This window comes from Penaeus chinensis, chromosome 2, assembly GCF_019202785.1.
Source record: "Penaeus chinensis breed Huanghai No. 1 chromosome 2, ASM1920278v2, whole genome shotgun sequence".
In the NCBI taxonomy this organism is placed as follows: Eukaryota; Metazoa; Arthropoda; class Malacostraca; order Decapoda; family Penaeidae; genus Penaeus; species Penaeus chinensis.
Window position 1 is genome coordinate 1956232 of NC_061820.1, and position 11832 is coordinate 1968063.

General features: G+C 37.9%; 1 protein-coding gene across 1 annotated transcript in view; it reads left to right on the forward strand.

Moving 5' to 3' along the window:
- The window catches only part of LOC125030784 (protein brunelleschi-like), a 90736-nt gene extending 79582 nt beyond the window's left edge, over positions 1-11154 (forward strand). The window contains 18 exon segments of the mRNA XM_047621070.1: positions 218-255; positions 257-410; positions 662-1410; positions 1967-2141; positions 2273-2544; positions 2800-2940; positions 3573-3771; positions 4066-4176; positions 4363-4525; positions 4694-4836; positions 5470-5555; positions 5700-5939; positions 6107-6304; positions 6467-6839; positions 7156-7469; positions 7663-7843; positions 8022-8245; positions 8529-11154. Of these exon segments, the coding sequence (XP_047477026.1) occupies positions 218-255; positions 257-410; positions 662-1410; positions 1967-2141; positions 2273-2544; positions 2800-2940; positions 3573-3771; positions 4066-4176; positions 4363-4525; positions 4694-4836; positions 5470-5555; positions 5700-5939; positions 6107-6304; positions 6467-6839; positions 7156-7469; positions 7663-7843; positions 8022-8245; positions 8529-8720 (3953 nt within the window). The 3' untranslated portion in view covers positions 8721-11154.
- The last annotated feature ends 678 nt before the right edge of the window (positions 11155-11832 follow it).

Here is an 11832-nt window from a genome sequence, read left to right on the forward strand (position 1 = left end):
ATTAAATTTATCCCTAATTGTGATGATAATGATGATAAAATAGTCATTGTTAGAATTTGATTTTTAGCTCCTCTCCACATGCAGATTTATGATATTAGGAATCCTTTAAATATACTTCTATTATTTGATAGTAATAGACAATGGATTATTAGTGTTTTATAGACATTTGTAGGATATTAAAAACTGTGATATGAAGGATCATTTGCATAAATTTCAGGGTCCCAGTTGAAGAGCCGTTCTTTCCAAAAACTCTACTGAGCGCATTAGCCGTGTTGGCCACGTTAAGGTCAGTGACTCAAATGGGTCTCAGCGACCTGTGTGGGTCACTTACCGAAGGGAATACCCAGTCGAGAACAATGACTGGGGAGATTTCCAGACACACCGTAGAGTTCTTGGCATCATCACAATAGGTAAGGAGACGGTGGAGGTTCTGCAGAAATTTTTGGTTTGCAGGGATTCAATTTTGTGCCAGGAGGGCTTTTCCTGATATGGGTTATTGTATGGGTTGCAGTACCATTTTAGTGTCAAGTATTGGCTTTAGCTAATGATAAATTGTGAGGGCCTTCATTTTCTCAGGTTTTGCACTCTACTTGTATGAAGAGATAATAGCTTAACTGTAAATGGAAAAGCAATGATTGATCTGAGTATATTCTTTTTACAGGTCAAGTTGGAAGTCAGAGTGACCTTAATGATATCTGCAAGCAACATGAGAGTCTCAAAGTCAAATACTCGTCAACTCTCTATGATTCTCGCTGTATCATCCTGGGCCTTAACCCTGATGGTACCATATACGAAGCAGACTCACGCAACCCTTCAAGGGGCACTTCCCCAGAGCCTAATGGGGGCATTGATGGAGGGTCCCACCCGCCAACCATCAATGGCCATGCACAGTCTACACACATCAAGAAAATCTCTGCTGGAAGCACGGACAGGGATAGTGGGGTGTACGAGACAGTCAGCGGTGAAGACAAACCCACTGATTCTGATAGTCACTCTGAGAGTCCTCAGGGGTTGTCTGAAGGTATAATGGACCTTAAGATAGACACAAACCATGTTAATGGGTCAGACTCAGGAAGTGAAAGTACAAGTGAAGTTGGTTGTTGCGATGACAGTAAAATGGATTCCCCAAGGGACTCTGCTGTTGACTCAGCCCCTGACTCGGCCCACGATACCAGTCAGTCATCCATTAGCACATCAGCATCCCAGTCATCGAGACTGTCTCTCCAACCGCCATCAAACTTCAAGACTCGTGCTCTCTTTTATCCAACCAGTGAACATGCTGTGAACATAGAAAGTCAGCTGCAAGAGTTTGTCAGCTCGCTCTTCTGGGTGCTGGAGTCCAAGCGCCTAGACAAGAGTCAGGAGAAGCTAGAACGTCCACCTCTGCTCTGTGCTCCCTTTGAACGCAAGGTGTGTGGAATGCCTGTGAAATTGGTTTTATATGTTTTTTCAAGGATTGTGCAGTGTGATTGGTTTAACCCATTGCTGCTGGGGAAAATTAATAAAAAATGGGGAAAATGCTGTGCTCATTTTTTATATTTTTTGTGAAATGTCTCTACACATGGATGGGTCTCCTTGAATTGGCAGGAAAATGTATTTTTTACTAGTGCTATGAATATCGATTGTGTTATTTTTATTATAAACATTATAACTACTATAGTGTTATAAACAATAGTAATAGCAAAATAAGATAACGTAAAATATTTTCGTAAATTAAAGAAAAGGGTAAACGGGCGAGACAGGCAGTACTCGTAATTGGCTCATTGGTGATTTAGTACAAGTGTAGCCATCTATGTGTAAAAACAATCAAATAAAGTAAACTCACAGTGGGCATGGAACAGATAGGTGACATGCCTGTTGCAAATGGGTTAAGTGAAAAGGTGAATGAATGTCATTACATTTGATGGCCATGTTAATCCTTTTTATGAATTTATCAATTTATAGGATTTCATCGTCTCTTGTACAGGATTTCATTGGCTTGGACATGGACTCAAGGACTAACAAAAAACGTTGTGTGGGTCGCTTAAGAAAACAGCTTGCAGACCTGACATTGCAAGCAGGGTTACCAACCGAAGCAATTGTACACTACAGTCACGCTGCTGACACATTGCGTAATTGTAATGATTGGCTCTGGTTGGCTGGTGAGTCGTGGATCTTTTTTTATAGTGGTGAAGATTAATTTTTCAATTTACATTTGTTCCTTATTCTTTTGTTGCTTATTTATTTGATCATATTTTATCCGACAGATACTAATCGTCATACATTTTTCCAGCTTGCTTTGAAGGCTTATGTGCGGCATCTGTCGTCATGCTGTACCCTAATCTGCGCAGGAGCTTTGGCCTCCAGCGCTATTCTAGCCTAGGGGTTGGGGGGAACCAGGGAGGCTCGGGTGGGATAGGAAACAGAAGTCGAAATGGTGCTGTCAACACGAACTCCTTGCCCACTGGTTTGGATCCTACAATAATAAAACAGACCAGCAAACACTGTCTCTCTCCTGATGACATCATTGACAAGTACCGTGAAGCCATCGTCCATTATAGCAAGGTAATTTGGCATTGTTGTATTGTTTTTTTTGTTTTTTTCTTCTTTTCTTTTTCATTCTTTCTCCTATTTGTAAGATATTTATAAGTTTAAGGATAGATATATATAAATAGATGTAAGTTCAAAATCTGTGACAAAGGAAGGGTTACATAAATGATATTTTTTGGATAAATAGTCAGAAGAGGTTTTGGTGATTATATATTATAATGTTTGTGTGTTTGTTTGTTTCTAACGTCATCAATATTCTCCATTTTGCAGTACCGTAATGCAGGGGTAGTTGAAACAGAAGCAAGCATCAAAGCTGTACATGTCCTGATTGAACAGAAGAGATACCTGATGGCCGCAGAATTTCTCTCCAATGTGGTCTTCATCAACTTGCAACTCTCTGATGAGGAAAAGGTATGAATGGATGCTTGCTGATGTTGGTAACAGTTGCACTTTTTATGTTGATAATAATGATAATCATTGAGTTATATTCAGGAATTAACCAATATTACATTTATAAATATTTATTATTTCTGATTACTGTCAGTGAGCTAAAATTGTACATAGAATGAGAAATACCAATACATTCATACATTTAGTGGTGTGTGTGTGTGATGATTTATGGATATTATGCAGTTTGGATTGAGAATTGCTAATATTATCATCCTTATAATTAATATTGTTACTATTATTATTGTAATCATTATCATTGTTACTGTTATAATTGGTGTTGCTATTGTTATTACTATTGTTTTCATTATTTTTCTTTGTGCTATTATTATTATTATTATTTTTATTATTGTTATTATTGTTATTATTGTTATTATTGTTATTATTATTTTTATTATTATTATTATTACTATTATTATTATCATTATTATTATTATTATTATTATTATTATTATTATTATTATTATTATTTTTGTTTTATTTTTATATATAGTAGCTAAAGTACTACAAGACCAAAGGTGAATATTTATACTTCTCTTGTTTTATCTGAATGCATTGTATAATATATCAACTCCAAAACATTTTACATTTTTCAGATTGCGCGATTCAATGCCCTGGCAGATTTGTACCACCAAATAGGATTCCATCGAAAAGCTTCCTTCTTTAGGCGTGTGGCTGCCATGAGATGTGTTGCTCCACAGAACCAGCAGCCAGATTGGGGTCAGTGCTATCGCTTGCTACTGCAGACTCTGGAGGGCTACAAGATCTCGTTGGATGCTCTGGAATTCCGTAAAGGTTGGTATTAGTTTTGCAGCTTATGTTTTGTTGTAATGGGTAATTTGATATGTTATGTAATTTGTATTACTGATAGGCATGTACATATTTTTTTCTGTCATATTTTTTTCTGTTTTATTGATTCTTATCTTTCCACTAAAAAAAAATGTGATCATTGCTTTACATGACTGCATTTCTCCTATCTTCTTTAAGATATCCCTTAGCTTCTTTTGAGTGAAAAATTATAAAATTACTTATGCAGCTGTTAATGTTATATTTAGTTGTACAGTTATTTATATGATCTTAATTTTGCAGATGGTAGTCAGGGATGGCCAGCACTACAGATTCAGATCCTACAGGAGTTAGTAGGCACATCCCGTCGCATGGGACAAAATGCTCTGTGTACACGTCATCAGGCATTCTTGGGTATGTAGCAGGTGTTGTCACTATTATAATTAACTTGTGTCTTGTACATTCTTTGAAAAAAAAAACTTTTTGCACAAAAGCTATACAAAAAAAAATTCTAGACAAGGTTCCCAGAGCACTCAGAATATTTAAGTTAATGATGCAGTCAGTTTTATTATTTTTTTAAATGTAAACTTTCTCATACAGTTTGTGCTATGCTGCCACACTTGAGTGAGTCTGAACGCAAGGAGACGGCCAACATGCTTGAGTCCCTGAGTGCACGGAGTGGGAGTGGGCCAGCCCCTCTGGTGGTGCAGGACACGGGGGTCATCATCCCAGCTGTCAACTTCCTCAACATACCTGTTTGCAGGTGAGTGTTCCCCTTTGCATTATGATGTGATGCTCCAACAGGGTGTCACCAGGGAGCTAGTATGAAAGGATGTTGATCAGGTATTTTTTAGTGGTTGAATTAAGATGTGAGATTTAGTTTGTATTTACAGTTGTTCTGAAAATGATATTCTATTTTCTGTCCTTTTAGAACTGTTCGTGTCCAGCCACCAGCACTGGGCAGGAAAGCAGAAAAGAAGCTCTCTCAAGAGGCTGAAGAGGATACAGGACCTTTCATCTTTTCACCCTTCAGTTCCTTGACCAGCAATACCCAGCGTGCACAAGGCAAAATGGGTGAGCTCTTGTCTGTATTTTATTTGTGCATATTAATTGAAGGTGTCTGTTGTAAAAGAAAGCCAAATTGATGTTGTAAAGCCTTGTGGATACATATATGATCAGAAAGATGATTGGAAATGGATAGATAGCTTTTGGTTATAGAGTAGGGATCCTTTTTTGTTTTAGGCTTATTGGAATAATGTTACATGTTCTAATAGATACACATTCACTTAGGCCTACATTTATTTTTTAACAACTGAATGTTCATAGGCTGGTCTTCTTTGTGAGCTGCCTTTCTCTTAAAAAAAATGGTTCTACTGCATCCTGTAAGAAGAGGTACTTTTTATTGAGGTTTTATTTATGTGGCAGTTGGTCCTTGTTTTATTTCTGTGGTGCTACTATTTTTAAAACTAGTGCAGAAAGATTGGTCTTGGTTCTAGAAGCACAAAGTGTGGAAAAATGGGAGGTACATGACCAATTTTATGGACCAGGCAGCTAGCACTGAAGATCATGATTATCATGTAAAATTAGCATGATCATTGTCATTCAGGTACACTGGGGTTTGTAGACTCTAATACATAATTTATTTATTGTTTTTCTTGCAAACATTTGTAATGTTAACAATTTATATGGAATTTTATACATTTTCAGATTTCGACTGGGTGGAAGGAGATGTGTGTGAAGTCATCATGGATTTGGAAAACCCCATGCCTTTTGAACTCAAAGTTACAAGCATGGTATGTGGCATGTAGTTCAAACTTTAGAATCATTTTGTAGAAGGAATGCTTTTTGGTGATTGTGAGGGCTTAACTTTTAATCATTGCCAGATTGATTGTAAAAAGTGTAGAATGACAAACAATAATGAAATCACCATTTTCCAGATGCTGATAACTGAAGGAGCTCAATTCGAGTCTTGGACTTCGACTGTGGTGCTGAAGGCTGAGAGAGGACCCCAGCCTGTAACACTGCGAGGACGACCTCAGGGTGCAGGCGAATTGAAGATAACAGGATACTCATCTACAGTGATGGGTGTTAGCAGCAACTGTAGGCTGAAATTTATACCACACATGAAGATCCCTTTCTACACCATCAATGTTGTCTCAGCCTTGCCTTTTATACAGGTAACGTGCTTGGATTTTGCACTGATAGGTTGACATTGTACATAGGTGCTTACATCAGTATATGTGTCCATCTTTCTCCATGCCTCTTTCTCTGGATTTTTTTCCCTATTATTGATACACTTATCAGTACCTCTATAATTGATATATTATTTGTAAACTTTTCTCAGATATTGACAGCAAATAGTAGCACTGGAAATCTTGGGAGTGAAAGAGCAGTCAGCGAAGAGAGTGGGAACCTGCATTTGTCTTTATCGGCTGGAGAAACTCAGGAGTGTTCTGTGGTGCTGCACAACATCTCTTCACAACCAGTGGAGGAGATTAGCATTGCTCTTGAGTCCAAGATGGACAAGACTTTGCTCTCCCAGGTAAAGGCTTTGCTTGATCTGTAAAGTTGATGTACTTTGTTGCAAAGTAGGTTCATTTATTAATATTTATTATTTACCAGGTATTTCAATCCTCTCTATATTGATACTGATTTAATGATCTGCCAATTCAAAAACTTATATAGATTGTTCTCTCCTGTGCAGGTGTTCCAGTACAGTGAAGAGAACATCCAAGCCCAGCTGCCCATCCAGCCAGGTGGTAAAGCATCAGTGACATTGTATGTGTATGCGTCATCTGATTTCCTCTGTCCCAGCCGCATGATGGATGAATCCCTCGAGACCAGCAGTTTGGTGTCTGGTAGTGAGCCTCCATCCCTTGTGTCCGGTGGGCCCTCATCACTGCCTTCCAGACAGTCAGTGGTAACTTCCAGCACTCGTGGGGCTCGCACTAGGCGGACCGATTCCTCAGCATCGCTGTTATCATCGAGATCAGGGTCAAGCGTTAGATCCGGGTCATCCTCATCTACCCAGGCACCTTCATCCACTGCCAGAACAAGAACCACTCTTAACACATCTGGTCAGTGATAGATCGTGTTTGTTTTACAGGTCTGATTCAGGAACCTGTAGTTTTTAAACAAAAAGTTATAGGATGGAAATTATATAATTACAAAATATCATTGTTATTTTTGGTTGACTGTCAAAGTTAGAGTTGATCTCCTATTCAAGTGGATATTCAGGGGCATGTCTGTAGAGTAACGTGGTGAGTTGTATGATGATATGATTGGATGGCTAGTTCCTTTCCTTCCGAGTTTTGAATCGCTTATGTCAGGACTCACTCCAGCTGAGTCAACTGGGATGGGCCAGCTATAAGTAATAATTTCTTGTCTTTACAGCTTGCACTGGAAGGACTTTAGAAACTACCATGCAAGTCAAATACTCAGGTGGATCAGGACTACTTGCTGAATACTGCCGCAGCACACAAGTCACAGTCACGGTGGATGTAACCCCCTCTCTGTTGGTCACAAGATGGGATGTCCTGCCAGCCGAATTACCCCACCAGTGTTATGTTGTACTTGACCTGCTCAACTGTGCCACTCATGAGATGGACCTGCATTATACTCCTACCAAACATATACTGATTGAGGCTGGAGACTCTTGCAGGGTACCCATTCCTATTGATCGCTGCCCTCTGGCCACTCTTACACAGGTAGGTTTATAAAGGAATTATTGTGTATACGTGGAGACATGTACAAGTGAAATTACACTTAGTAACATTAAATAAAAATATCTACTTTTCATATTCAACCAGAAAATACTGATTACCTGATACTAAGAGTGCAAAAGCACTGTTAAAAATAGTTATTACACTTTCCTCCTGACATTTTCAAATGATATTACAGAATGGCAGTGACAATGAGAGTGGGTGGGGTTGGTCATCAGTGTTGGGTAACCATGTAGCCTCCTTGGTGGAGCTACGTTGGACTCAAGGCCCTTGTGACACTCCAGGCCGAGCGGCTCTCACTGGCATCACTTTCCCGCCTGCTACACATGACCTCATTACCATGGCACCTATACATTGGGGTAAGTTTGGATCTTCCTAAATATTCCAAGTGATGTCTGATTGACATAAGTCAATTATACCTTTGTTCTTAATTCATTCCTTTATATATTAATTTAATTTACCTATTGTAGAAAATTATTTCATGGTGTTTTTGCAGCTGAGCATATGAAACTAATACAGTGTATTTCATTTGTGTAGATGTCCAAGTGGATGGCCAGGATGTTGTAGGTGGAACAGAAAACACTGGAATGGTAGGAAGAACATTGGAACTTAGCGTGGGAGTTACAAACACAAGTGGCGCTCCTCTTCCTCCTCTGAGCCTTAGATTAACAGCTTTTCAAGACCACCAAAATGGCACGTTGAACTACCGCCTCGATGCCAAGATGACTACTACGGGAGCGACTAAGCTTACTACGCCACAGGTATGAATGTAAATCGATGGTTCCTTGTTCTTGATGTGTAATGCATTGTAGAAAAAAAGGAATATTAGTGTATGAATTTAGCTTTTATTTTATTGTGTTTATTTAAATCCAGTTTATTATGCTAATTCAAGAATGTTGCCCAACATCCAGAGATACTCAGATACCAGAATGTGGTCTCTGGCAACAGCACAGTATGGTAAAGATTTTTTAATTCTTTCTTTCTTTTGTTTTCTTTCCTTATTCTGATTTTCTCATTAAATATTTTTTTCATGTATTCCCTTAGCTGGCAGAAGGAGAAGAGTTCCGGCATTGTTGTGGGCTTGTGTTCTTCACAGCAGGAGTCTACAAAGTTGAGGTGACTTGCTCTCCAGCGGCAGCCGTGACCCAGACTTCCTTTTATGAAAACATTACCCCAGCGCACCAGCATGCATGGAAGTTTGCCCCACCACTTGAAATAACTGTAACTGATGCCTGAGTTTCACATATTGAATAGAAGACATATTCAATTTGTAGAGGTTGCCTTGTCCCATTAATACATGAAAGAAAAAGTGAAAGAAAGTATACATTGCATACAGCATAGAATACCTCCTTACTTTGAACTTAGAAGACTACCATGACAGACTGTAAGTGCCACAGAGATTCACCTAAAAGATTTGTACATAGATACAGACTGGTGTTTCTTTGTGAACTCTCGCTTTGGGAAGGCTTGTGAACTAAGCTGTTAATACACTAGCCATGTAAGTACATTGTTATGTTACAATATTTGCTGTAAATAATTATTTGGAAATAGTTTTTTTTTTTCCCCCATACTGCAGATATGAAAAGAATGACAGTATTTTCATGATCACAATTATCAGTATTATGGTAGTTGTCTTCCCTAAGGAGAGAAGAAATTATGGTATCTTTTATGATACCCTGAAGAAGTTCATGTTGAACATGGTAATGGAGAAGAAAAAATAACTCATTGTGGAAGAATGGTTCAGGTTTCTTTGCTGGTTTAGTGATTTATCCAACATCAGTGACTATTAGTTCTCGAAATTACTCATCATTTCTTTAGGCTTATATTTTGTATACTACAGGTACTTGAGGAATGGTTGTAAATATATGACATTTCATTGATTTGGAAATGTGCCAGCTAGTTCTCTTGATGGTTATTTGAAATTAGTTGATTGTAAATTGTGATTGAAGCAGTTGATTAGGCTGTTATGTAATAGCAATATTGTTACTCAGACTGGTTGCTTCCTGAAATGTGTTTATGATTAAGTGAAGAATTACAACCATGCAGAGACTATAATCTTCTAAAACCTTCATGATCAAGGTTTGTGTACATTCTTAGCAAATGTGGAAACGGAGACCGACCATTAGGCTGTACATTGGTTACTGTTTAAATTAATTTATATAAAGCTGATAAACTGCATTATTACAACCAAAGTACCATAGAGTGATATGTATATTAAGCACATATTATATAGATGTAAAGATACTTCCTATTCATATGACATGTACAACAGCACAACATTTGTGCATTTGAACCTTGTGATATGTAAAATTGAGTGTATGATACTGTAAAGATTATTGTATAATTACCTATAGCTGTAAATTAATCTTGTGTGCTTTACATTGCAATAATTTATATGCATCAAAGATGTTAAGTCTAGATTAAAAAGATAGTTCTATAATAAGTGATGTAAAAACCCTTGTCCCCTTCCTTCATAAGACAGAACGTAAAAGTGATGCAGTAGGACCTGCCAAGGATAGCTTAGCCGTGTCTTCAAGTCATCGCCAGAGGCAACTCTCTATTAAACATCTGCTTCTCTTTCGTAGGTAGTAACAATATCCTGAAGATTTTTTTTTTTTTTCTTCTTCTTCTTCTTTCTTTATTTCTTTTTCTTTTTAGTTACTATATTGTGGGTGTGATTTGTTTCATATGAGAAGATATCATTTTTGCCTGCTAAAGACATCTTACTCTTTTCATACTTGGGGTCCCAAGGTGGATTCATTTACTGCTGCATCATGTTGCATTGTAAAGTTCAAAGATATGTACAGTACAGTGAAATATTAGCTCATAGTAATTGTTACTGGAAAGTTATAAGTTTGTAACCAATTATTTTTTGTCTTTAATGCTGAACACTGTAGGCTATGATATTGTAAAAAAAAAAAAAAAACAGGTTTGCTATTCATATTCTTGGTTTGGTTAATGTGAAAAGTCCCCTCATGTAAAATGTAAAGAATGAAACAAGCTTTGTTATAGAGTGAGGCCTTTAAATATACTCAAGAAGCAATACTTCCTTTTTTGAAAAATAATAGTAATAATAATCATTGTCATGGTTACTGGTTTCTGATTCAGTATTAGATCAAGTGCTGTAAGAGTTATCACATTCTTGCTCACTTTGTTGTGCCTTTAAACCAGTGTAAACAAGTTTTTACAGACGTTACCTACATCAGTGCCCGGTTGTCCTTCATTTCAGAAATGCCATTTAACGTGTACAGTGCTGTCCTAAATGCTATTTCAAGACAATTATGTGTGTAAAGACCTTTGCTTCATGAAATTCACTCTTTGTGATGGTTCTTTTCGCTTTCATATCAAAAGCTGATGCCAATATCCTATTTGTTTGGTTGCTGTAACAGGTAAACGCATAATTATTGTTGACTTAACTCAAAATATGTATTTAAAATACTGAGTCAGGTAATACCAGATTTTTTTTTATGTTGTTCATCTTAAATCTTGTAAAAAGAAATGATACAGTTGTTTAAAAAGGTAAATTTGATAACTTTATTTTAACAAATTCAAAAAAGCACAAAAAGAGATAAGAAAACTCTCACACTCACACACACACACACACACACACACACACACACACACACACACACACACACACACACACACACACACACACACACACACACACTCACACACACACACACACTCACACTCACACGCACACGCACACGCACACGCACACGCACACGCACACGCACACGCACACGCACACGCACACACACTCTCACTCACACTCACACTCACACTCACACTCACACTCACAGACACTCACACACACACTCACTCACACTCACACAAAAACTTTGATTTTCTTGACTAAATCCCAAAGCATTTCTGCACAAAGAAGAAATCAGTAAATCGAATCTGCATCTATGTAATGAAAGGCATTCCTTGCAAGCCAATAAGGAGCACGACTGATGGAAACCCCCAGGGAAGAAAGACGGAGAAAGATGATCGTTGTTGATTTTGGGTCGAGCTAGATATGCCCAGAGGAGTTTAGAAAAAGTACTCTTACATTAGAATTTGTACATTTTGATTGTTTTCCTTTGCTCACAATTGTTTTGGCTGTTGTCATATTTTGTAAGTGATCATTATTCAGTAGTTGTGATTAGATCCCTTCCAGTTATTGCCTTATTTTATATATGTGCACATATATCTCTTATATTTGGGTGTGTGTGGTCAAGGTTATGAGTGAGTATAAGAGTGAGTGTGTGTGTGTGTGTGCGTGTGCGTGTGCGTGTGTGTGTGCGTGTGCGTGTGCGTGTGCGTGTGCGTGTGCGTGTGCGTGTGTGTGTGTGTGTGTGTG